Source organism: Alosa pseudoharengus, unplaced genomic scaffold (genome assembly GCF_046254945.1).
Source record: "Alosa pseudoharengus isolate Yale_2024_CS ecotype anadromous, Long Island Sound unplaced genomic scaffold, YU_APseudo_1.1 YU_APseudo_1.1_scf_18, whole genome shotgun sequence".
Taxonomy (NCBI): domain Eukaryota; kingdom Metazoa; phylum Chordata; class Actinopteri; order Clupeiformes; family Clupeidae; genus Alosa; species Alosa pseudoharengus.
The window spans coordinates 14,362,657-14,390,490 of NW_027468650.1; the positions used below are offsets into that span (position 1 = coordinate 14,362,657).

A 27,834-nucleotide genomic window follows, 5' to 3' on the forward strand; every position below is an offset into this window, starting at 1 on the left:
CTTGTGGGTGAGCCTTTTTACAGCTTTGACAGCAAAACTGAAAGAGCCCAAATGGAAGATTTCTCTGGTCCTTGAGGTGGACCCTTGAAGTTCAGTGCCAATACAAAAGAAGATCTCAAGGTGTAAAAGTAAGCAAACATTACTATGTTGAGCATGTACTGTGATATAATATTCCAGATTTGGCTTTGTTAATGAGTGTGGTAATTTGTTTTTATTCATAGTTTGTCTTCAGTGTTTTCAAAATATTATGAAAACATGAGTATTTCTAAACACCTTTCACCCTGTTATCACTTTAGTAGAGTTAGGATATATCCTAACATTGTGATAGTTAATCCCAAGCAGACTTGGGATCTCCTAAAACTGTGATAGTTATTGTGGTAGTTACTCCAAGTAAAGTTTATAATTTTTTGGCTGGAACCAGTGGTCAATTTGTATTAATCTATCTATAGAAATAATGCAGTATTTTAGGTATTAATTTAGCAATCTTTTAGGCAGTTGCTTTTAGTAGATGGATTAATATTCGTCAAGTAGAGATTTTCTAGACCACAGGCCAGGGTTTTTTCTTCCAGTTGTCTGCACTGCAGTGCTCTGGTGGTTTCTGAAGGTGTTGCATGTGGTCACTGACCATGTGTCCAACACTGCAGCTTCACTGTGGGCAGGGCATCACTATGTGCACCTTACACCTCCTAACAGTGGCCTGCATGTTGCCTCTTACTCATAATGGTCTTTGAAAACCCTTTTTTCTTTTTATTGCAGACACTTGCAAAGTTGATCAGCCTAAATTAGAGCTAATTGATGTGAAGGAATGTGAACCTCAAAATATTTCCACACTGGTGATTTCAAAAAAGCAGGAGGGGGTTTGAGTTTGATTGAAGTGGCTGCAGCTTCAGATTGGAGAAGATAATGTTGGGGATTGATTGTATATTTGCTACTTGTCCACTGAATGTGGTACTTTGTGCTGATTAAGTGGCCTATATTAGGCAAAGAGTGCATATCATTTAAGTATAACAAGTACTGTAGGTGTATTTTCTGGGATTATATCTCTATATGTCTGTTAACTCAGACCTGTTAATCTGCTGGATGGGCGTATCAAATACTGGTCCCAGCAGGCATTACTGTCAGTTTAATGAGGTTTATGAGGCCAATTATCTTCATAGCATCATTAAAGAAGAATGCCCTTAGTTTAATTTTTCTCCTTCTTCTATGTAGACCTGCTGTAAATGTATAGGTGAGGTCCTTGAAGAATGTTTCATGCAAGTATTTTATGAACATACAAACACCAGAAAACATTTTTAAGTGATTGTATTGGAATGCATTCCACACTGAAAACTATGACACAGCAAACAATAACTTTTCAGACACGTCCATCATGAGAGCTTCACTCTTCATCGTGTCCTTTCTGTGATACAGCAAAAAAAAAATATATTGTCAGCAATATGTGGATAAATATGTTTGTCAGGGGTCAAAATAAACTACTATTAATCTACCAGCCACTTTCACATTACATTAGCATTTTGCTGGTGCCTAGGGCCAATTCTTGAGCCCTGATGATTATGAATCATTTTAAACACTATGAGAGGGCCTAGTACTGCTAAAGGCTGCAACATATATTACAATGTATTATAGTAATATATATACTATTCATGATAATGATATTCATATATATTAATACTATATATCAATACAGTGGTCTAACTATATGACATTGAGTTCTAGTTGTGCAACTGTTGCTCTCACCTTGCCACCGGTATCACGGCTCTTGGCTCTCATCTTGTTGACTTGAGACTCAGCTATATCAGCTCTCTCCTCAGCCTCATCCAGCTCATGCTGCAGCTTGCGGAACTTGCCCAGGTTGCTATTGGCCTGCTCTTCCTGAAATGTGCACACAAATGAAGTGTTTTTAGTTTATTGTTTATGTGCATGTTCAGCAGTTAATGGATCAAACAACTTTGATAATAGATAAAACAAGGAAGAGAAGGGAAAACTAAGAGAAGAGGATGTAACTTACAGCCTCCTCTGCTGTTCTCTTGTAGGACTTGACCTTCAGCTGCAGTTTGTCCACCAGATCCTGAAGACGGCTCAAATTCTTTTTGTCCTCCTCAGTCTACAGATGGGAGAGGTGGGTGAATTTTGTGCTAGCATTTCACATTATATTAATTTCTTTATGTATTAATTTCTTTTTGGTATGATATAATTCAGGGGTGGGAAAAATGTTGCCATACAAAAGATGAAAGAAAATGTTTTGTGCCGTTAAATGATACTACATGATTACAGTACGCCTATATCCTACCTAGCCTATTACAGAGAGTTGTCATTGATTACAACAACTATATTTACCTTACTGTATGCTACTATCACAGCTATTTCATAATTTACCACTTCACATCATATCATTTTAACAGAAAATGTGACAATTGCTGAAGAAACACATTGCATTGTGTTACTTGCACAATTTCAAGGCTGATTCTCTCTTGTTCATGAAGACACATTTTTGACATCACTTAGCTTGCAACACAGTGGCACAGGCTATTGTTCGTTTGTCTGTGTGTTGCACATGTCTAATATAATTTAATATACCTGATAGGTGAGCTCTTTAATGCGGCGCTCATATTTACGGATTCCTTTGACAGAATCACCAGCCTTCCGTTGCTCCATTTCCACCTCACTTTCCAGCTCTCTCACCTAAATGTTGACAAGTAAAGCAAATGTTTAACAAAAAGTGGTATGTCTAGTTGAGCACTGATTATTAGAAAAAGTGCTTTAGCAAAAACGCAAGACTTACTCTGGACTCCAGTTTCTGGATCTGCTTCTTGCCACCTTTCATGGCGATTTGTTCAGCTTCATCCAGACGGTGCTGCAGGTCCTTGATGGTCTGCTCCATGTTCTTCTTCATGCGCTCCAGGTGAGCACTGGTGTCCTGCTCCTTCTTCAGCTCCTCTGCCATCATGGCAGCATCAGTGATGGCCTTCTTGGCCTTTTCCTCAGCATTCCTGCACTCCTGCACAGCCTCCTCTACTTCATTCTGCAGCTGGGATGTATCACCCTCCAGCTTCTTCTTCTGGTTCAGCAGGCTGGTGTTCTATGTGTGAAGACAGGAATATTAATAATAGTCTGTGTCATATTATGAATTAATCTGAAAACCACCATGTTTAGGATTTTACCTGAGAGTGCAGCAGCTGCACCCTCTCACTGACGTCCAGCAGCTCCTGTTCAGCCAGTTTCCGGCCTCTCTCAGTCTGCTCCACCAGGGACCTCAGCTCATCCAGTTCAGCCTGCAGCAGATTGTTGCGTCTCTCCACAATAGCAATGTTCTCTTTGAGATCATCATTACCACGTAGAGCATCATCCAGCTGCAGTTGAGCATCCTGCAATGTACACAATGGGAAATGTAAACATTTATTTTCTAGATTGTTAACACACAGCCTAACCTTGTTTCAATTAACCCTTGTTTGAGCTTATTCAGCTAGCCATCCAAAGAGCTTGTTATCCTGAAGCAGAAATAAAAGGCAAAGCTGCACTTTTCAGACCAAAGAGCTTGTTATCCTGAAGCAGAAATAAAAAGCAAAGCTGCACTTTTCAGACCAAAGAGCTTGTTATCCTGAAGCAGAAATAAAAGGCAAAGCTGCACTTTTCAGACAAAACAAATGAGCCAGTTAGCTTACCTTAGCTTACGCGCCATGTTGCCACCATATTACCACAATAAAATACTATTTGAATTATTTAAAGAAACCTTAGATTACATGCACTATTTAAGCAACTATTTAAGTGGAGAAGATGGAAAATGTATGAGGGAAATCTTAAGTTAGAAAGAGGCAAAAAATGCTGCAGGTGAATATTAGCTGTTACGTCAATCTTAGAAATACATACTTCTATAAGACCTATTTAGTTAGTGATCTTTTGACAGTCAATGAGAGCTCTGTGCTGTGCTTAGCTGTTATGTCAGGTGTAGGAATGCACTCCTATAAGACCTATGCAGGTAGAGATTTCCAGACAGTCAATGGGATTATGGAGCTCTGTGCTGCATTGTTTTACCTTCATATGTCCGTGTAGACCCTTGAGCTGCTTCTGGGCCTCAGATGCCTGCCTGTTGGCTTGGCTGAGCTGGATCTCCATCTCATTGAGGTCTCCCTCCATTTTCTTCTTCAGTCTGAGAGCCTCATTCCTGCTGCGAGTCTCAGACTCCAGGGAGCTTTGCAGGGTATCCACCACTCTCTGCTGGTTCCTCTTGGCCTGCTCCATCTCCTCATCCTTCTCAGCAAGTTTACGCTCAATGTCAGCTTTGACCTGATTGAACTCCAGCTGAGCTCTGAGGATCTTACCCTCCTCATGTTCAAGGGAACCCTATGGAAATAAAGAAACATGATAATCGACTTAGTTATATACTTCTGTAAACACAAGCATCCTATATTATCTAGGAAATAGGGAAACTAGCTTTCTGATTATTTTTGGTCTTTAGTGCATGAATGTACCTCAGCTTCCTCTAGGGCAGTCTGGATCTCTGCCTTCTCTTGCTCAAGTGTCTTCCTGACCTTCTCAAGCTCATGAATGCTCTTTCCAGTCTCACCAAGTTGCTCAGTGAGATCAGAAATTTCCTCTGCAAAGCAGACCAAGATGTTAGTTGTATGATATCACTTTAACAATCATATACGTTTTGTCTTTAGGGGGGTCAAACAGACCTTGGAGATTTTTGTTCTCCCTTTTCATGGTCTCAAGGTGATCCAGAGATTCCTCATAAGAGTTCTTGAGTTTGAAGAGCTCAGTGCCAAGAGATCTGGACTCTTTCTGGGAACTCTCCAGCTCAGTCTGGGACTCCTCATACTTCTGCTTCCATTCAGCCAGGACCTGTTAAGGTGAAAATCTTTAAGTCCATGTCTGAAAACCATGTTAAGGCATATTGACAATGGTGTATTGACCATTTGTTTTTTTTACCTTATCAAAGTTTCTTTGTCTCTTGTCTAGAGCAGCAGCAGCAGCATTGGATCTCTCCACATCTACCATGAGATCTTCAATCTCATTCTGCAGTCTATGCTTAGTTTTCTCCAGGGAGGAGCATTTGGCATTGACAGCCTCCACAGCTTCCTCTGCATCTTGCAGACGCTGAGCAAGTTTTTTCCTGAGGAAAAAAAAAAAATGAAATTGACATGTGCATGCCATATCTAATCATTGATTTTAAACAATTCATACAGTCAGTTCAGGGGGCCTTACTTGGCATCTTCCAGCTCCTCAGTCCTCTGGATGGCATCAGTCTCGTACTTGGTTCTCCACTGAGCCACCTCAGAGTTGGCCTTGGAGAGACTGCGCTGCAGCTCAGCCTTGGCCTCCTGCTCCTCCTCATACTGCTCCCTCAGGAGGTCAGCATCATGGCGAGCAGACTGCACTGCATGGGCTAGTGCATTCTTGGCCTGTGGATAGGATCAGATACATGTCCATCAGATATTTCATAACTAAAGAGAAACAATTGAAAGACTTTTATGCAAGTCAGTTATGAATACCTTCACTTCCTCCTCAAGTTGCCTCTTGAGATCCTCAATCTGCTGCGTGTACGACTGTTTGCCTCTTGTCAGTTGAGAAACCAGTGAGTCTTTCTCTTCCAACTGTCTTGTAAGCTCACCTTGATAAACAGAATATACATGTTTCAATGCTATAATGCTTCTTTTCTTCTTTTTTTCCTTGATACATGTAATGTATCAAATTAATCAGTTCTTTTACCATTTTGACTTACCATTTTCAGTTTGAAGCTTGGCTTTCTGCATGGTGAAGTCATTGATGGAGCGCTGGCCTTCCTCAGACTTCGTTCTGTATTCACTCATCTGGTCCTCCAGTGTTCTACACATCTTCTCCAAGTTTGTCTGACAAAATAATACAGAACGTTGTTCTCATGTACTATTTCTTGAAAACTGTTCAGTGATAATTCAATGATACCCATTATACAGGTTCTTCCTTTAGTCAATTTGCACAAACCTTGGCCTTGGAGACCTGCTCCATGTTGGAGACCACATCGTCCAGCTCCAGACGGAGCTCACTCTTCTCCTTCTCAAGCTTTTGTTTCACTCTCTGAAGGTTGTCAATCTGCTCCCCGAGGTCAGCTACACTGTCTGCATGCTTCTTCCTCAGTGTGGAGGCAGTGGCCTCATGTTGCAAAGTGGACTCTTCAAGGTCTCTGCGCAGCTTCTGGAACTCAGCCTCCCTCTTCTTGTTCATCTCAATCTGGGCAGCAGTGGCACCTCCAGCCTCCTCCAGCCTCTCACTGATCTCCTCCAGCTCTCTGGCCAGGTCTGCCCTCTGCTTCTCTACTTTGGCTCGGGCAGCTCTCTCAGCCTCCAGCTCTTCCTCCAGCTCCTCAATGCGGGCCTAAGGAAATTAAAATAGTACACATTTTTAAAACATAAAACATACATGTATTTTTTAAAGAATTTTTACATTTTCTTTCCTATCAGTTTTTGTTTTACCTGCAGCTCCTTCAGTTTCTTCTGGAGCTGGGCAGCCATAGCTTGTTCATCTTCAATCTTGCTATTAAGTTGACTAATCTCAAAGTCTTTCCTGTGTTTAAACATGCCAATGAAAATATTAATGGAATATATATTTTCTCTGTATAATTATTATTTTATAGATGAGTGTTTGATTTGTGCATACTTTTTCAGTCGCTCTTCAAGCTGCTGTTTGTCATTTTCCAAGTCCATCAGATTTTCCTGGGTCAACTTTAAGTCACCCTCAAGCTTCCTCTTAGCCCTTTCAAGATCCATCCTAAGTTTCTTTTCCTGTTCCAGGGACCCTTCAAGCTATTTAGAATAAAAAATAAATTGTTTAAGTATCTTCATTCATTTAATGCAGTGAGATGTACAGTACATTTGTTTTTTATTGCCTACATCATCAACTTGCTGTTCCAGCTTGGTTTTGGCCTTAGTCAGAGTGTTGACTTTGTCCTCCTCACTCTGAAGGTCATCCAGCGTTTGCTGGTGGGCCTCCTGCAGTGCTTTCTTCTCCTTGGTCAGCTTGGCAATGATTTCATCAAGAGCTGCCATCTCCTCAGTCAGGTTTTTAACCTAAAAGTAAAGTAGACCATTGACAAATGGTTACTTGATCACTTGACTTGATTGCTTTCTTTACGTTTTCCTTAGTGATTAGAAGGATTTTCAGTTCTGCTGACCTTATTCTCAGTGGCATGTTTTTCCTTTTCCACTTTTGCCAGTGTGAGCTCTAGATCGTCAATGTCCTTCTTCAGTTCAGAGCACTCATCCTCCAACTTCCTCTTCTTTGCAGTCAGCTCTGAATTCATCTCCTCTTCATCTTCCAGTCTCTCAGTCAGCTCCTTTAATTTGGCCTCGAGCTGAATCTTGCTCTTGATCAGACCTTCACATCGCTCCTCAGCATCACACAGATTGTCTTGCTCCTAGAATGAAGAAAGAATTGTAGATCGACAGATAAATATCTACAAATAGCAGATATGACTACAATATCTGACATATTTGCATTTGATTTTGAATGTGAGTTACATTTAAATTTGTGCATCCCTCACTCATTGATGCATCAATGCATCCCTCACTGACTCAGAAATAGTCTCTGGTTAAACTGTAGAATATACTCACAGTCTGGCATTGAAGTTGTAGGTCATTCTTCTCTTGGAGAACAGAAACCATTTTCTCCTCCAGCTCCTTTCTACGAGCCTCAGATTTTGCATAGGCATCCTTCAGCTTCAGGAACTCTTCCTTCATGTTAGCCATCTCTTTCTCAGCCTCAGCAGATTTCAGCAGGGGCTTGATCTTGAAGAACATCTTCATCCAGGGCCAATTCTTGACCCCCATGAAAGCACGAACGTTCCACTGAATCACCAGCAGTGCGTCCCTGTAATGTAATTAGTGCTTGCATTGGTTTCTTTTTTTTAAACCTTTATTTATTAAAGCTTTTTGTTCACGTTACAAACATACAACAATACAACCCCATGGCACAAACAAAACAGATCACAGTACACTAATACTGTGTTATATCACATTGCCCTAGCACTACAGCACATCACCAAGAAGCACATGAAATACAAATAAATAAATAAATAAAAAATAAAAAAATATATAAAATAATAATAACAAAAAAACAAACAAAAAAAGGGGGGGGGGGGGCTCAATATACATTTCTTAATCTTTCCAGCCATCCATTTCAATATTATGGTTTTCAAGAAAATAGCAAAAGATATTCCAGACCTTCCAAAATTTGTCTAGTTTGTTTTTTATAGTGTAACTTATCTTCTCCAGAGCAAAGTAAAAACACATTCCCTTTAGCCATTGTGCTATGGTACAAGCTGTCTCCGTCTTCCACACACAGGCTATACAGCGTTTAGCCTCCAAAAGACAGATATTCAATAAAGATCTTACATTGCTAGAGGAGGCCAATTCTTCTGGATAGATTTGCAATAAACATATTTTTGGGTTAAGGGGTACTTCCTCACCAATTATTTCGCTGATAGTCTCTAACACCTTCTTTCAAAAGGCTAATATTTGCGGGCATTCCCACATGCAGTGAAACAAGGAGCCTTTTTGGTGCTTACATTTAAAGCAGGTGTCGGGAATGTTAGAATTGAAGCAGTGCAACTTGGCTGGAGTGATGTAAAGTCTAGTAAACCATTTGTATTGTAGCAGTTTAGAGTTTGTGTTTATGGTTTGTATTTGAGCTAAACTACATGCTTCTGACCACTCTACTTCAGTTATGTTCTCCTGTAAGTCGGCCCTCCAAGCTTGTAAGATGTTCTGTGAGGATTCTGTGGAGTTACTTACAAAGAGGTTATACAATAAAGAAACCTGACCCCTGGCGTACAAAAAGTTCTGTGTAAATCTTTCTAAAGTAGAGAGAGGAGGCATTGTCAAACTATTACATTGCCTGCTCAGTATAAAGCTTCTTATTTGCAAATACTTAAAAAAGTGTTTTGCAGGAATTGCGTGTTTGGATTTAAGTTCTGCAAATGACATTAGAACATAGCTATCATTATACAGGTCAGAAATTTTAGCTATACCCTGTAATGCCCATATTTTAAATCCTGGGTCTGCTCTACCAGGTTGGAAGTCCTTGTTCCCAAATATAGGGGAAAACTGAGACAACCTGAAATCCTCTCCCAAATATGAACTGTGAACCAGGTTATTAGAGTGTTTTTTAAAAAGGGATTTTTGTCTGTTTAATTAGCTCTTTTTTATTTGCAGAGTATATGTATAAATTAGGGGGCATACCAGTTCGGTGAGATTCTATTGGAACCCAGGATGGCGGATGAACCTTTTCAAAGTAAAACATTGCTGCTCTGCTTTGAGCTGCCCAGTAATACCACTCCAGGTTTGGTAACTGTAATCCACCTCTATCGTATGGTAGAGACAGCCTGAGCCTAGGACGCCTGTTGTTCCATATAAAGTTTGAGAAAAGTTTTTTGACAAAAGGAAAAAAAGAAGGTGGAGGAGAAAGGGGAATGGACTGGAAAAGATACAAAAACGTAGGTAATATAGACATCTTAAGAACATTCACACGACCAATCATAGATATGGGAAGTTTTGTCCATCTGTTCACAAGCTGAGTAACCTTATCCAGCATGGGGTTATAATTATTAGGGACAATGTTATCAATTGTAGGAGAAATCGCAATACCTAGGTATGTAAAACCCTGTGTTGAGACCTGAAAGGGAGTACAGACTGGAGGATTTTTTGTCTCGCTTTGATTCATAAACATTATCACTGATTTGGAGTCATTAATCCTGTAACCCGTAAAAACGCCAAAAGACCTAATCAGATCAAGTAATGTGGACAGAGTATGTTTCAGATATAGAGCTATACGATGATCGAAGTCACCAATCCTTATTCCCTCTAAATTGGTACTCTTTCGAATTGCCATAGCCAATGGCTCAATAGCCAGGACCAGGGCTCCAGACTAACTTTTTGCACTGGTTGCACTCGTGCGCCTAACTTTTTTTCTTAGGTGCACCAGCACAAAAGTTAGGTGCACCCAAATTTTCAACCACATCGCATTTAACACCACAGCAGGTTCACTTTTTTCCCTTAATTACTGTCCTATATAGGTTGTCCTATGACTTATGATTTACAATTCTACAAGAAAAGTAACTTAATGAAGTTAATGAAACATCTCAAGATGAATTAAATAAAAATAACAGTGAGTAAATTAACAGTGCACATCTTTTAAGGGCTTCAAACTGCACATCTCATGGCTCAATGTCTTACATACTATCCTTCATGATCTTTAGGCCTTGGCTAAACCAGCTCGCCATGATAGCATCTTCCATAGAAATGTATTTGAGCACAATTCAAAGAGATGTTCCAAGTAGCCTGGGGGATTTTTATGTGATCATTTGACAGCCCCACAATGCAATTAACGTTTTAATTTTAGTATTTTTAAATTTTCAATAAGAACATCACTATGGTTAATCCAGTAACAAAATGGTAGGCCTATTATTATAGGCTATTGCAATGACTTGCCATGCTCGATCTAAATGTGTCCATTCAATTCACCGTACACAATGACCACAGTTATACATGCAGGGAATATTCGGGCTTTAAATCTAGCAGCGATATTCGGTTTGCGCCAAATACCGGATTAAATTGATTGATGCCATCAGAATGAGAACGCAACTCGCGCGCAAAACGAATATTGCTGTTGAAAACCGGGTTACTCCCTGCATGTAACTGCGGTCAATGACGCACTTCTTTTCGGCGATATCTGTATCTCTGTCGTTCGGGAAGGCCTTGTATGCATTGTTCGAAATTTTAAGACGTCTTTTTATCTGCAATGACTCCTATAAATTTGGCGCAAGTGGCATTCCTGTACGTCAGGTTTACGTTCAAACAATTTTTCTGGTGAATAATTATTTCGGACTGAACTTGGCGAAGGGAAGTTTCACTAGGCCTATCGTAGGCAACGATAAACTTGATCATCATCTCGGGCTCGTCTGATCGGTTTGCTGCTGCCAGCTGCCGAAAGGCAGTGGGGAGAGGGGACATTTATCTCGGCCTATGTGACCACACTGTAATGCAACTACATCCACTCTGTTTATCTGATGGGTCTTTGACCTCTCTCTCTCTCTCTCTCTCTCTCTCTGCAGCACACGCATTTTCAAATTTACACACAGGCACTGGGTCACGGCCAATCAGAGGGGAGGTCCCGCCCTTCACTATCCGTAATTTTATAAACCACGATATTGGCCAAATATGTGTCTGTTATTGAACCAAAGGTAGAGTTTCAAAGCGGACACTTTTTCCTCTCTCGAATAGCTGGTCGCACCGGTGCGACCTCCGATTTTCTTTTGAAAAATTAGTAAATTGGTCGCACTCTGGAGCCCTGAGGACAAACAATAATGGAGACAAGGGACAACCTTGTCTCGTTCCTCGCTGCAACTGAAAAGGCTGAGAAGTCATTCCATTAGTTACAACTACAGCCTGTGGATCAGCATAGAGAAGTCTAACCCAGCCCAGAAATTTCGTCTTTAAACCAAATCTTTGCAGAACATCAAATAAATATTGCCACTCCACTCTGTCAAAAGCCTTGAATGGCATTATCCTTACAACCAGATTTCTCAAAGATGACATTAAGCACTCTTCGAACATTGTGAAAGCCCTGTCTTCCCTGGACAAAGCCGTTCTGGTCAGAGTGCACCATCCTAGGTAGAAGTATTTCTAATCGTCTCGCTAACCCCTTCACAGAATCTTAAGATCACTGTTAAGGAGAGAAATCGGTCTGTAGGACCCACATCGAGTAGGTGGTTTCCCTGGTTTTAACAAAAGTGATATCATTGCCATATTAAGAGAAGGGGGGAGGGAACCACTGTCCAATGATTCATGATACATCTCAAGTAGAGGAGGTATTAATTTATCTTTAAAGACTTTATACATTTCGATGGGGATCCCATCCGGTCCAGGGGCTTTCCCCCCATTCATGCTGGCTATAGCTTCACACAATTCCTCAGCATCCAGGTCAGATTCTAAAGCCTCCACTGTGTCTCCCCCCAGGGTGGCAAAGTGTAGAGAGTCCAAAAACGCTTTCTGTTTTTGTATAGCTGTAGCTGAATAATCTGTGGAGTACAATTTTTGGTAAAAATGTAAAAAGGTCTTATTGATGTCCTGCGGGTCACTGGTCTGCAGATCTTCCTCATTTTCATTTGCATTTATTGCTCTGTCGGCTTCTGCTTGCTTAAGACGCCAGGCTAAGAGCCTACCGGCTTTTTCACCTTGTTCGTAGTAAGATTGCCTCAGCCTCATCAAACTTTTGGTTGCTTTGTTTGTTGATAAAACATTATATTTAGCTCTTTGCTCATTAAGCTCTTTAAATAATTCTTGGGAGGGGGATTTAAAGTAGTCGGTTTCAATAATATCTAATTGTTCCACCTCCAGTCTCCAAGATTTATGTTTAAAGCTAATAAAGCTAATCATCTGACCTCTCAAAAAAGCTTTAAAGGCATCCCATCGTATAGCAGCAGATGTCTCGTTGGTATTATTCACAAAGTAGTTATCAATTTGTAGTCCAATATATTGAATAAATTCTGGGTCTTTCAGCCAAAAGGACTGAAGACGCCATCTAGGGGAACTGACAAAAGATTTGGGAAAACTCAGTAGGAATGAAACTGAGGCATGATCAGAGATCACTATACTATCATACCAACCATACCAACCATGTGAAATTGTGGACAATAAAGTGGCTGAGACTAAGAAGTAATCAATTCTAGAGAACGTCTGACAAGTGCTTGAGTAACAAGAAAATGTTAACTGACCAGGATTGTTCCGTCTCCACAAATCAATCAAATTGAAATCAGTAATAATTGGCAGCAACCCCTTCTGGTCTGGTTGTGAGAGGCATCCGTCCCTGTGGATCTATCCAATTCGGGTTTTAGGGTACAATTGAAATCCCCGCCTATAATGTAACTACCTGGTAATTCAGCTAAAGTTAAGAACAGGTGTCTGAAAAACGATGGATTGTCATCATTTGGCCCATACAGGTTAACTAGATTGAGTTTTACAGAGAAAATTTCACACTGAATAATAAGATACCTGCCAAGCTTATCTTCAGTGACATCTATAAGATGAAAAGGCACTGAATTATGTATCAGAGTTAGTACCCCACGTGAGTGTGAACTGAATGAGGCTGAAAAAACACGGCCTGGCCATCTCTTCCTTACTCTAACTATGTCCTCTGGAGTCAAGTGGGTCTCTTGGAGAAAGACTATCCTAGCCTTAAGTTGCTTGATTCTGCTCATGACTTGTTTTAACTTGACAAGCTTATTTAGACCCCTAACATTCCAGGATGTAAACTGAAGATCATGTAACATGCTGCAATATTGAATAGTCTGGAGGCATTAATGTTAAATTAGTTGTTGAGCCAAAGTAAAATGTAATAAACAAAAAAGCAAAATACGTGCCTATAAACATGTACAACACTACGTGTATTTCCCCAAACGAGATACACAAACCCACCCACAGTTCAAACTTCACAGGGAACATTATGGAGCTTCGCTGGTCCACCCATGCCCATATCACGGTGAGGAACAGCATACCAACTGAACTACACAGAGCCCCAAAAGTATCAGAAAAGAATACTTAAAATATGCAGTCAAATAGTCTCAATTATTGATTTCGCGATATTCAAACAGTCCACGAATCATTTGCTACCTGACTTGATTGCAGTCCGCGAAAAAGGAAGTAGCCCATTCAGTCAAAGTTCAGATCAGTCTGTCGACTCGTCTCCGTTGTCCCGGCCTCCAGAGTAACGTTAACGTCGTCAGCCTTCAGCCCTTGCACGAACTCCTCCGCACTCGACGCCGAGTCGAATGTGTGTCGCCTTCCCTTGAAGGTGATTAGTAGTTTAGCTGGGTGAACTATTCCATAGCGCACATTTGGGCAAGAAAGGGCGGCCAGTTGTTTCTTCACTGAGTCAAACATTTTCCGTCGCTTAACCAAATCAGATGAGAGATCAGGGAAGAACATAATCCTGTGGTTGTCGCAGAATATGTTGCCTGCACTCCTGGCAGCTTTCATAACCCCCTCTTTGTCAGCGAAGTTCAGAAATGTCATTACCACCACCCTGGGACGCACAGAGGATCGGTCGGTCTCGTTCGTTCTGCCTATTCGATGCGCCCTCTCAATGGATATGGGCCCAGGTCGAATGTGTTCACTCAGCACCTCAGGAATCCATTGTTTCTGCTCAGGAAGACCAACCAATCTGAGATTGGAACGACGAGCACGGTTCTCTAAATCGTCAACTTTGAGCACCAGCTCCTCCAGAGCAGTTTTCATACTAGTGGACTGTGCTCTGAGGGAGTTAATGTCATCTTGACTAGTGCCAATTGTCTCTTCAGCTTCTGTCACCCGTGCTGACACTGCCTTCAATTCGCCTTGTAACCCTTGAATAGCGCCAAGCAGATTATCAAATCTCGATACAAAATCTTCCTTCAAGCAACACCAAAGAGTTTTTTGTACCTTAAAATAATGTTTCCAAAATTGTTTCCGTGGTTCATCAACTCTTAACAGGGTGAACGGCACTTCTGCATTCGCTTCGCGGCCCTCTATCGGCTATAACCGCACTATGTAAGTTTGCCATATCGGGTAGCGGATCTGTAGTTCGATGGAATGAGACATAAGAAACTACAAATTTGACTTGCATGATGTCGCAATACATCGTAATTTCATAAAATTATGCAACATATTCTACCTTGTCTATGGACATCGTTATTTGCAAAGCCGTTGCTGAATAAACAAATAGCGTGCGTGCGACAGAGGAAAAGTTCTTTGGTGTTGCTTTCATTGTCTGAATGGCGTCGAGAATCTCATTCTGGCTAGCTATGTTTAAGTTACTATAGCATCTGGGTTTGCTAGCTGTGTGGGGCTTGATGGGGCGTCTTTCGTCGTCTTAGGAGGTTTGACTTGCTTTCCTGGCATTTTAGCTTGTATTTCGTTGTAGACACCGGAGTTAACTGTTAACTGAGGCTACATATAGTTTCAAAAGACTACCTGGCTGCTATTTTCCAAACTTTACATGGAGGAGCTCTGTCATGCGTCCATCTAGCACAGCGCCATAACCGGAAGTCTCCGCTTGCATTGGTTTCTGATTATTCTTTCTTAAGAGTATTTAACAAAGCAGTGAATCTACCATTTAAAATAGCAATTACTATCAAAGTAAGGGGAAAAAAAATGTGAAGATTTTTTTTTTCCATTTTTTATTTGTGTTTATGGGTTTTTAAAACAAATAATGTAATGTAGAATAACACAATTTAATTTCATTTTCATAATTTTGCCAAAAACTTTTATCATTGTATTGAAGTACAGCTACATGAGCACCTAGTACCACTGATATTTTATACACTTTGTTATTCTTTTTAGAGGTTATTCTTACCTGCGTTCTACAATTTTCTGGAATTCAATCCTGGCAAGAAGTCCACGGCTTCTAGCCTGGATACCAGTGATGATGAGAGCGAGACGATCGTCTCTCATCTCCTCAAGGACACCCAGGAGACCAGCTTTGAAGAACACCTGATAAGAGTCAAAACAGGTAACGTGTAACAGTCTATTTTATTATAGCTTAAATCCTCATCTACCAAAGCATATGACATACCAGAGTCTACCCCTGTGTCCCAATAAATAAGACCTTAGTTGAAACCCATAATACCTTGGTGTGTCCGAATCTGTACTGCTCATGGTCAACATCCAGGGATCCAAGCAGTTTTTCTGCTCCTTTCTTGTTGTCAATGAACTGGCCATCAGGAATGGCATTGGGGTTCAGGATACGGTATCTAAAATTCAAGAAGTATGATTGTATTGTTGAATTTCTAATGCTGTATAGCATCTACCCTAAAGTAGAAATATTGCACTGCTGATTGTCGAAAACACACTCTTTCTTGTCTCATTTACACAGAAACCAGCACAGTTTATTTCCAAAAACAATGGGCAATACATTTTATAACTGAACTGACTATGACACTATTGTAGGGAGCTATGTTACTATTTTTGGGTACTATGTTTCTATTTAACATAAAGGAAATTATCCCTGCATAGATAGACCTCTGTCTTTTGAGGAGACACCGATGAAACACCGATATTGTTCAGCAGACACTGGAATATCTCCATAGTGATTCTTTACATGTTGCTCAGCACGTTTAATGTCATACTGAGCCTAGAAAAAGTATTTTGCTGTTAGCTTTTGCCTTTATATGAGTGCATTGTTGCCGCCCAGACATTCTTGCTATTAACATTATAGCTAACTCAATACAGCACTGATTTTCTTAGTCTTTTCCCCTAATAGAAATACTTCAAGACATCTAACAACAAAATGCCAGAATTCTCCCTTAAAAGAGATGTTGTCCCCACCTCTGTTTGAAGTCTCCGTACAGGATCCTGTTGGGGAAGCCCTTTCTGCAGATCCTGATGCCTTCCAGCACACCGTTACAGCGCAGCTGGTGCATGACCAGAGGATTCTCCATGGCCCCAGGAGTCTTGGTCTCGTTGGGGATGATGCAGCGCACAAAGTGGGGGTGAGTTGACCTCAAGTTGGTCATCAGCTTGTTCAGATTTTCCTGTTATTCAGACATTTAAATATCAGGACTGAACAGAGTCCAAATTGGCCCATTGATCCCTTTGTTAAAAAAAGCTAATAAATATCTATACTCTGTATACAGTATGTTACTCTGTACTGTATACGATATGTTAACCTAACTACCACACTTACCCTGTGAAGGGCAGACACGGTCTGGAAAGAAGAACCCTTCTTCTTCTTGCCACCACCACCACCAGACTCTTGGGCTATTAAAATATAACATCTCAATCAGCACTTTACATAACCATGGTGTTGATTCATTAATGTAACAGGATTAATTAGGAAGAGACTGTCAGAATACCTGATTCAGCACCGGCATAGTTGGCAAAGAGACTACACAGCAACTTAAGAGTTGACTTCTGGAAGAGTCCGACCACGGTCTCATTGAGAGGGTCTTTGTTCTTCACCAGCCAGTTGCCAATGTTATAATCAACAGTGCCAGCATAGTGAACCAGAGAGAAATGGGCCTCTGGTCTCCCCTTGACAATCCTTGGCTTCTGGAAGCAGGCATTTTTGCCCAAATGGTTGTCATAAAGCTTAGCTTTGAATGTTGAATCACTGGCTTTGGGGAACATGCACTCCTCTTCAAGGATGGACATAATACCCATGGGCTAGGGAGGAAAGAATATGGAAGCACGTTGATTCTAAACATTTTACTACCACACAAATAGCAGTGATCGATGCTTTCAAGGATAAATGTGAGTAAATAAAGTGTCACTCACTTTCTCAATGAGCTCGATGCAAGCGGCCAAGTCCATGCCAAAGTCAATGAATGTCCACTCAATACCCTCCTTCTTGTACTCCTCTTGCTCCAACACAAACATGTGGTGGTTGAAGAATTGCTGCAGCTTCTCATTAGTGAAGTTGATGCACAGTTGCTCAAATGTGTTGAACTAAAAGATATGAAATGGCATGTTCTTTAATATTATATATTTTGTTTAAAATTATTATTTTGTGTTAGTCTTATTTTTAAAACTCACATCAAAGATCTCAAATCCAGCAATATCCAGCACACCAATGAAGTGCTGGCGAGGCTGTTTGGTGTCCAAAGACTGGTTGATTCTCACTACCATCCACAAGAACATCTTCTCATACACTGACTTGGACAGGGCTCCAATAGAGTAGTACACCTAAAGGTGAAGGGGGAAAAAAAACATGGAAAATGCCAATGGATGAGGTGTGGCAGCTGTAATAATGATGCCATCGAATTTAACACTTAACTTGTTAAACAGGCATGGGTTTATAAAAGCCCAGTTGTTATACCTTGTACATAACACTTAGTGATTCAGTGTAGTTAACTACTATCAATATTTATAATACTTATAATATCACCTGAATTCTGATATTACCTGATTTACATTCTGTCCTTTGGTGACCCACTCATTTCCTACTTTGACCCTTGGGTGACACAGACCCTTGATGAGGTCAGCAGAGTTCAGGCCCATGAGGTAAGCGACTTTGTCGGCATCTGTAGTGGAAACCTCACAGTTACACCTCTCTACCCATATTTAACCGTAACATGTGGAAAAATGATTACACACCCTCAGTTCCATCAGCCTCTGCCTGCTCCTCTCTCTGCTTCTGCTTGAACTTCATGTTGCCGTAGTGCATGATGGCACCAGTCAGCTTGTAAATACCGTTCTTTTCCTCTTGAGTAAAGCCCAGCACATCAAAGGCTTCCTGTAACAAGTAAAATATTACATTCAGTAACTTCATCTCCCAACATACCTTTGTATGAGTATTTGAGAAAGTGAAAGCAGGCCTACTCACATCAGTAGCCATCAGCTCATCGGCATCACAAATAGAGGCTACTTGTGTCTCTCCTTGGGAGATGAACGCGTAGTCATAGGGGTGATCAACAACATCTCTGAAGAAAGAAAGACCATAGTTTAAGTAACGGTACTGTAAATGAGCTAAGGAAACAAATAAGTAAACACTTATTTCACATTCATGTCCACAAATGCCTGGAGATATACATGCATTTCTCACCCAACAGCTCTGGCTTCCTTTGGGACAGGATCTGGTAGAAGATGTGGTAGTCTCTCTCAGCTTTCAGCTGATAAGTGACACGGGACTTCTCCAGTAGATCTGGGGGATTGAATAGTAATTATAACTTTCAACCCATATCTTTGGTCTCAAAGATGCAGGCGATCAAAAAGGGCTTATTTACTTACAGGTCTCAATATCTGCTGAAGACAGCTTGCCGCTCACACCGAAGTGGATACGGATGAATTTACCCTAGCATGAGTGACACATGAAAATTATGGCAGTGATAGAAGAGTGGATTTTGAGTTGATAACGAATTGAAAATCAATAGAGGGCTTACGAATCGGGAGGAGTTGTCATTTCTGATGGTCTTGGCATTACCAAAAGCCTCCAGAGCAGGGTTACACTGGATGATTTGATCTTCCAGTGTGCCCTGGGAAAATATAGCAGAATATATCATCAGATCAATGCTTGGACTAACTTGGCCCCACCCACCTAGTATCTGTTCATTTTACTAAGATATTTGTTTGGCTCCTTTCATTGTGTTGATGTTTCCTTCAGCCAGCAAGATTGCCGGTCAAGAGTGGATGACATTAGTTTGGAAATAGAACGTGGCTGTTTTAAAAGTGTCAATACCTGCATATATCAAAAACGTGCACTTCAAAGAATGTGTAAATTTATACAGTAAATGTAAACACATTTTTTCAGACTGCCGATACGGTTTATTATCAGTTTGCAAAGGTTAGGTGAAGTAGGAAGTAATGTTTGGAATCACTGGTCAATATTATTGGTTAGGCTGGACCAATGATTCCAAAGTTAACCTAAAGTCGACACCCATTAAAATGCTGGGGTTGGAAACATTTCCCAATGATGAGCGCCCAGACTCTTCACAAAGTGAGTGAATCTGGTGAAATCAGGTTACCTAGAGACACATCCCAAGTGGAAATTATGTCCAGCACACAGTGAGGTGATTTACCTTTTTCTCCTGAGAGGGGTCCCTCTTTCCAGGGGCTGCTGCAATGCTTGCAAAGTACTGGATGACTCTTTTGGTGTTCACAGTCTTCCCAGCACCAGATTCTCCACTGTTGGTAAAAAGGGAGAAAAGGTTCACTCCCTCATCAACATGTTAACAAGAAATTTAGAACAAAAGACTGAATTATACTTACGTGATAAGGACAGACTGGTTCTCTCTGTCTGTGTAATGCAAGCATAAATTATTAATATAAAACCATGAAACATTATTTTATATTCATGAATATTTTAAAGCAGCATGATGTATTTATACCCCTTGTCATCAATTTTCAACATACTGCATACCCATTTAGTGCTGCTAAGGTGGTTGCTTTAACAGAAGATCTTTACCTGATAGCATGTACTGGTAAGCATTGTCAGAGATAGAGAAGATGTGGGGAGGAGCTTCACTCCTCTTCTTGCCTCTGTAAGCAACAACAACTTCCTGGTTGTACACTGGCAACCACTTGTAGGGATTGACGGTGACACAGAACAACCCAGAGTAGGTCTGTTCAAATAAACATTCAATTAATTATTACCAATGTAAAAATATGAGGCATCAGAGTAAGTTTACAGTAAGAAATATATCATACGTAGGATAAGCTTTGTCCATTGTTTTTGCTACAATGGGATAGAACTTAATTTCTGTACTTACATAGATCATCCAGGCTGCGTAACGCTCTTTGAGGTTAAACAGCACAGCAGGCTCATGCAAGAAGGTGAACATCGCCATGTCCTCAATTTTATCGAACTTTGGCGGGTTCTGTTGGTGGACATCTGCATCTTTTACAGTGACAGTCTGAGTGATAGAAACAAAATCAGTGTCTTTGGAGAATTCCCTCCTCTGTCTTTTGTTCTTAATCTAAGCAGCTAAACTGAAATATAGTCTGGAAATAGTATTAAAAAAAATACATTTACATTGTAATGGGTATAGATTGTGAGTCGTAAAATGAAATATATATATTGATATAATACTAGTAATTCAGTAAGTAAAATATTACTTTTCCGAACTCAGTCTCAACAGTAACTTTGTCACCATCTCTGCTTTGGACCATTCCCTTCACGTATTCAACCTCAGGGTCTGCCACGAAGCAGGCCCTCTTAATGTCAAAGGGGCGAGTCTGGGCCTCCAGACGCTCCATATCTGACTTCCTCAGAAAAGGAGCCGCTGCCCCAAACTCTTCCATCAAAGCATCACCCATGGTGAAGTCTGCAATGTGAAGTACATGAACTAATTAAGTCCTGCACAGATAAAACATGAGACCTTAAGGATGAATAATATGATTATAGCAAGAAGAAGAGGACTAACAAGACAGGAATGGGAAACAAAAAAAACTTGATTTTAAAGCCATGAGACGTAGACTATTTACTACGGTAAAGTCAAATATAAATATATAGTGGTTTGAACACTGGGTTGGATTGGACACTTGGACAAATCTTGATTTTGATCTCTTTATAGCTATGCCGATGACACCGAAATTTGCTTTGCCCTACCGCTTAATGACTATGGTTCCCTTGAATGTCTTTATCGGTGTAATGACCAAATTAACAACTGAATGTCCCAAATTTTTCAAAAGGTTCTCAAAACCACTCTCCTTGTCAGTGATCCTAATTGCCACATGAAAGCATTGCCAAACTTGAGGTCAGATGTCTAAACATGATTTACAAAAACTCATGCATGCATATATCTCCAGCAAGGTTCATTATGGCAATGGGCTTTTCACAGGCCTTCCTAAAAATACCATCAAACAGCTTCAGGTGATACAATATACAGCAGTAGGCAGCATATGTTTTTTTCTCACTGAAAAATAACTGACCACATTACTCAAATACCTGCTTTCAGTAAGTCACAGAATTGACTTTAAAGCAGTACTGCTTGTTTATATCATTATATCAGACTTGCTTCAGCAGCAGAGTGCCTCCAGACCTCTCAGGTCTCTGGACAAACACTTGTTGGTAAAACCCACTGTTAGAAATGTTTATGGTAAAGCAACTTTTAACTGCTATGCTAAGCTCTGGAACCAATTTACGGATGGCATCAAAAAATTATATTTTATCTACCTCACTTTTTAAACTATTTTTTAAATATTGCCCTTTTATGATTTTATTTTTCTTCGGTTTTGTTTTTGTTAAGCACATTGAATTACCCGTGTATGAAATGCGCTATAAATAAACTTGACTTGACTATTGTTTTGTGATATTTTCAGTCTGTAAATCTCACCTTTGGGTTAAGCCTCAGATGTTCTGTTACGCAGATATGATGTTACTTGCTGTAAGTGAACAGACAAGAAGCAATCAAATCACACAGATCACACACTTTGAGTTCTTGCACAGAATGCTAACTAAAACATCTATGTGTCTGACTCTGACTAGTCAGCCATGTCTGTCCATCCATTTAGCGATCATTCTTGCTATCCTCATCCATCCAACTCTCTATGTATCTATTCAGCTGTTTGTTTGGTCTCCTCTGTAGCAGCAAATTGACTACTTACCTCAGGATTGGTCTTCACTGTATCTGCCCCCACTGCCAAGGCCATGGTTGATTTGTCCTTTTTATGAGGGATGGTCCATCCCAAAATGGACATGAGACCATATGGCTGACTGATGGCAGCCATGTATGTCATGTAGCAACAATAGGTTAATCTAGCAAGGAGGGTGCAGGCACTGTGGGGGAGAATGGCACAGCAACTGGGTCCCTAATTTGGAGTTTGCTATTATGAGATGCCACTCTCACCCTGTCTCCAACTCTGTTTTTCAGTGTCCTTCTTGACGTCTCCCGGTCCATGTAGAAAATTCCAACCCGCTGATCAATGTGCATTTCATCTGGTCGTCATCACTCATGCTGTCTCTGGTCAGCTGTACTTTCAGTACATCAAGCACATTGCCGGGTTTTTGGATCGAAAGCCTATCAGTGAGGTCTGTATTAGATTTTTTCTGGTAACACTTTATTTTAAGGCAGGGGTCTCAAACTCAAATGAGCTGGGGGCCACTTCTGCCAACGTCATCTGATTGGAGGGCCGCGTCAGTGTTGAAGAATAATACAAAAAATAATGGCTATTTCCTAAAATGCAATGTTTTTTTTTCAAATACTGTATTTTCAAATACAAAAGTGCAAATCTTTTTATCTATCTTTAGACACCTGTGCTATAAAATAATGATAAAATAAATATAAATACAAATTATGAAAACAAACAAAAAAGCCTAAAAATAGGTATGTGTGTGTTTCACACCCAATAAAAATATTTTCCTCAAAATTTCAAAAGGCCATGGCTTGAAAGTGGTCAGAGATAAAGTCCTAGTGTAAATGTAAAAATCTTTGAGTATAAACAAAAGTTTATGAAGGGGGTAAATTTACCCATCTAATTTGCCACTGGATGGTAAGCACCTCAAATTATGCACCTTTCAGTAAATACTATTTGAGCAGGTTTACTTTCTTTTTGTCATATTACCCAAATAACAAATTAACAGGAAAACAGTAGGCTTAAGATGTAACAATAGTAAACTATTACTAGCCTGTTCCACAAACCGTTATTATAGGTCTACAATAAAGTAGCCTGGTCAAATCAGTTCCTATCGCGGGTGACTTTGTAGTTCTTCAGAGCTGTCTGTATCACGTCCATTACGGACACTATCATCACAATTACCACTGCCACCTCGAGCTATTTTGGGCAAAGGGTCGAAATAAGCATGGTATGCTTAGTGGACACCGTCGTACGCAAAGACGCACCTCCATTCACAGACGCACTGTGACTATCACTGTCAATAGACGATCGATCATAATATAATCTCCAAAAGGCAGATATTCTCCTTCAGAATCAGAATAGGTGAATAGCATTGCCTACCCAAGACTTCATCACACGTGAACGTTTTTTCAACATTTGGTGTAGGCCTATTTCTGCTTCAATTTGTGCAAAACTATGGCCTGCATCGCTTCTGCGTCATTACAAACAAATGCACGTCTTCATGTTTCTTGCGTGTAGGCTAATACACTGTATTTCCTGAAAACTGTGTGCAGCGATTTTGGGCTTGAATCAAGCTCTGGATGTCTAGCAACTAGTGGAGGAGAGTACAAATGAGATTTGTTACCGTACTTGGATCTATCGTCTATTTTAATCAGTGTCGTTGTTTGTCGCAATAAAAAATACCCTCAAGGGCCGAATTACATTATTATTTTGAAATAGGCCGCAGGTCGGAATTTGGCCGGGCACGGGCCGGATTTGGCCCGCGGGCCGGGAGTTTGAGACCCCTGTTTTAAGGGGTCCTTGTTCCAGTGTATCTCATAAGTGTAGCAACTTATGGAACAAGTAATAACACGTACTTATGTTGTCCATACATAATGTATTGTTGTGTACCTACAAATCATTAGTACGCGTGTAATAAGAAGTGGTTGTTACAATGAGTTGCTAAAGTGGCCTCTCTTTTTGGGGAAGGAAAAAAGTTGGCTATGGGCTGAAGTTTGGGACTCTTGACACCCTAACATTAAAGTGTAACTCCGGAGTAAAAACAATCTAGGGTGTAGTTAACCATTTCAAACATTTAATTGGGAGCAAAATTACGTTACTTGAGTTTTGAGCAAGACCGTTTTTTGGATTAAGACTAAATGGGCTTATAGTGAAAGCCAAGAGGGCCAGCTAGAACATCAAAACACAAATGCTATTTTATACCACTGACAATGCTCAAAATATAATTACACTAGTGTGGTGAGGGTCCCTACAGACAAACTTAAGTATTATAAAGTTTGAAAGTGTACAGGAGGTTATAGCAAGACCTGTATCTGAAGGAAACAAATTGCCTGGCTTCGTGTTCCGGTAGCATCAAATCACGACGTCAGACATGTTTGTATTGTAAGATTCAGCCAGATCTGCGCAGTGCTGCAAGATCGAACGCACCCACTGATTTGACTCTTCACCCCATAGCCAATTTGATTTCCTTCCCCAAAGAGAGAGGCCACTTTGGCAACTCATTGTAACAAGCCCTTTTTATCACATGTGTACTAATGATCTGTAGGTACACAAAAATACATTATGTATGGACAACATAAGTATGTGTTATTACATATTGTTACATGGGTTGTTACACTGCACTTCATTATGTAAATACACTGGAACAAGAACCCCTTAAAATAAGGTGTTACCGTACATTTTATTTGTTTACTGTTTTTTTTTTTTGGAAATAACTACTGCCATTGTGTATAGAGCCAAGGACAATGGATACTGATATAAACTGATGCTTTTTTTTTTTTTCCCTCCCAAACTTTTGTTTATGGATCGGAAACTAGACAGCCACAGCTGATTTTTTTAGGAGCCTATGTACTATTGGCACTGCATTGTTTCCTTGAGGACAAAGATAACCCTGTGAATTGCATCTCAGGTTCCTCCATCAACTGCAGATGGCCTTTGAAGCACTTGTCAGTGTACCTTCACACCCTTATGAATTTGTACAGCAGCTGCTCTTTGGACTCAGAGGCCTGAATGCACATACAACTGCTGCTACTGTGTGTTATACAGATGGTACTGAAACACATAAGCTAATTAAATTGCAAAATTAATTAAGAACAGATACCTAATCCATATTCTATTTGAAAATCAGATGAAGATGACCATTTTTAACTGATTCGCATGACCACAAAACTTTTGCACTTGATAGTGACACATGCACACTACGTGCTTACAGATCTACAAATGTAAAAGTGTTGTGTCTATATTGAAATGTAATATTTAACGTCATAAATAAGAGACTAGGTATCTGAAATGAAATGTAAATCGTGCACACAGGGAAATCATCCATTATATTACTGAAATCATTAAGCCTACAGGGTAGCTGGCTGCTGACCTCTCTTACCATATCCATCTAGAAACACTAGTTCAGCTGTTTGCACCAAGAAGAAGTCAAGGAGGTGTTGAGTCAAAGGCATCTGAGTCTTACATTATCACTTGACTTGGGGTCAAGAAAACTGTCGAGACATGTTTACACACCAAAGAAAGTGTGAAGCTACACACAAGGTTCCGATAATGTGACCGTTAAGGCCTAAGAGAGTGAAGGTGATTTTTCTTCACCCACTGTAAGACATTTGAGGTCACAGTTTCCTTAATTAGATAGCTGTGAGATGTTGGACATGCCATTCCATCTCCTGCGTTACCCTTATGGGGACCAGTCTCAGCTGTCTAGAGTCCTTGAGCCATCACCACCTCGGCCTGCGGGACGTCAGAGCTTCTCCTAAAGGATAGGTATTATTGGCATGGGATGACTTGCTGTGGCAGGTGGCTTCATGGACTCCTGTGACACCCTGCTCAAGCCCATCGGGAGGTGTCTGGAATCTGAATGCATCATATAGTTTCCTTGTGTATACTGTACATGAGCTTGTTTCTCTATCCATGTCCACATGACCTCACAGACTAACCCATGGAAGAAGGACAGAGAAGTGGTAATCCTGTGTGAATCGTACAGTTTTGTTTGCTAAGGACCATGAACAGATGTGGCATGGCCATGATCAAAGTTTAGTTTTACTCAGTACATGTAACTAATCTATTCACCATATTTACTCTGTCATGGTGGTGTATTAAGCACTGTCTTTTTCTTTTCTTTTGTTAGGTTTGTTTCATGGTCTCCTATTGTGAAAAAGTGACCTTTGACCCCTCACAAAGAACCACAGCATTACCATTCAACCAAGTGAACTTGGCTTTGAACATCATCATGCCGGCTCAGCTGCTGATGCTGTAGAGTAAGCACCTTTATTTTGACTGTTACTACATGAAATAGATACATCTTACTGAAGAGGCTTTGTAATTACTGTATGTATTGCGTGATATATCTACTTTTATTGAATGTGTTTGGAAAAATGTATAGGCGTACTCTTTAACACTAAACAGGCACTGCATGGGAACTGTACTCAGGGATATATGCTGAATCCCAGCAGGTGCTAATGTTAATGCTTTATGCTTACTGAGTCAGTTTACTGTTATGGACATGTAAACCAGATGTGTGGTTTCTATATGAAACTGCTGTATAAGCATGTATAAGCACATTTTATTTGATGTTCATGGGCTATAGTTTGTGGGGACATATCGGATTTAGACTCAAAGGTCTGTTGCTGTCCCTCAAATTGCTGACTGGACAGGTACTTGCAAGTCCTTGTGCTGTCTTGTTTACCGTGCACATGCATGTCTCCTTCCCTTTGTCCTTGAATACAAAGATAACCCTGTGAAATTCTTGCTAAATGTCAATGAGACTGAGAAATATTTCAATCTAATCTGCAACAGGTGTTATTGCACATAAAACAGACATCAAGGCATAGATTTCTTTCCTTTTCCTTTTTTATTCTCTTTATTCTCCTAGGCTTCATGAGTTACAACTTATAAGACTAGACGAGAAATTTTTTTTTTGGGTAGTTACATGTTGTATTTATTGACTGTGCATTCTTTTCCAGTATATACTGAAATTAAATTATGATGTGCTTCAATGAAATGTGATTATTGCTGAAAATTAAAAGACTGATTTGATCCTCCATTAAAGGAGGTTGCTAACATATTCAGTTTAGGGCTACATCATGGCATGCCATGGTCAAATTTGAGGTTAAGAAATAGTTTCAAGATCACAGCAGTTCTCTGTCCATCACCTCCCACAGACATGAAGATGGGTATAGATGATGGCCTCCTTGACCTGCCTCCATCCTGAGTGGATGTGTAATGTGTGTGTGTGTGTGTATGTGCTCGTGTGTGTGTGTGTGTGTGTGTGTAGAGCTGTGTTGTGAATTAAAGCACAACAGGTGTTACCTTGTCATCTCCTTATAGAATTTCAGGGTAGCAGCAGCCAACAGACTCCTCCTCTGGGACCAGAGCCAGAACATTCATTTCAGTACACAGTCATTTCAGTGTAGGATCAGCCTAAGACAAGCACAAGGACTTAGAAAGATTCTTATTGGTTTTTTATCTATACTATTTTAAATTCTATGTATTTATACTATTTCTCTCTTTCCCACTTTGTCATACAGAAGAACCTTGTGGATGAGCCTTTTTACAGCTTTGACAGTAAAACTGAAAGAGCCCAAATGGAAGATTTCTCTGGTCCTTGAGGTGGAACCTCGCAGTTCAATCTTCAGTGCCAATAGGTGTAAAAGTAAGCAGACTTTACTTTGTTGAGCATGTGATGTGATGTAATTCTTGATTTGGCTTTGTTAATTGAGTTCAGTAATTTGACTATATTCATAGTTTATGTCTTCAGTGTTTTCAAAATAGTGCAATAATAATAGTACCCTAATAGTAATAGTACCCTTTTATCTCT

At 40.2% G+C, this 27,834-nt stretch overlaps 1 protein-coding gene and 2 long non-coding RNA genes across 3 annotated transcripts; 2 read left to right on the forward strand and 1 right to left on the reverse strand.

The window, feature by feature from the left end:
• On the forward strand, positions 1–15,402 carry LOC143130981 (uncharacterized). Its single transcript, XR_012988022.1, has 3 exons — positions 1–128; positions 2,034–2,119; positions 15,348–15,402. It is a non-coding gene; the product is annotated as an uncharacterized LOC143130981 (long non-coding RNA).
• On the reverse strand, positions 1,379–20,756 carry LOC143130969 (myosin-7-like). The gene is made up of 37 exons (XM_076290301.1): positions 20,556–20,756; positions 20,210–20,353; positions 19,906–20,062; positions 19,710–19,737; positions 19,520–19,625; positions 18,884–18,976; positions 18,732–18,795; positions 18,547–18,645; positions 18,328–18,422; positions 18,099–18,237; positions 17,907–18,025; positions 17,538–17,687; positions 17,280–17,450; positions 16,859–17,168; positions 16,690–16,757; positions 16,332–16,537; positions 15,634–15,757; positions 15,361–15,497; positions 7,587–7,842; positions 7,148–7,390; positions 6,867–7,043; positions 6,634–6,779; positions 6,450–6,540; positions 5,962–6,351; positions 5,723–5,849; positions 5,493–5,611; positions 5,206–5,402; positions 4,930–5,113; positions 4,677–4,842; positions 4,470–4,594; positions 4,033–4,341; positions 3,162–3,365; positions 2,783–3,079; positions 2,578–2,682; positions 2,009–2,104; positions 1,738–1,872; positions 1,379–1,399 (listed from the first exon to the last, which is right to left on the reverse strand). The coding sequence occupies exons 1-37, from the start codon at positions 20,754–20,756 to the stop codon at positions 1,379–1,381; spliced, it is 5,799 nt and encodes a 1,932-aa protein (XP_076146416.1).
• LOC143130983 (uncharacterized) lies at positions 16,434–27,662 on the forward strand. The gene is made up of 4 exons (XR_012988024.1): positions 16,434–16,495; positions 22,313–22,470; positions 26,146–26,275; positions 27,545–27,662. It is a non-coding gene; the product is annotated as an uncharacterized LOC143130983 (long non-coding RNA).
• Positions 27,663–27,834: the final 172 nt, after the last annotated feature.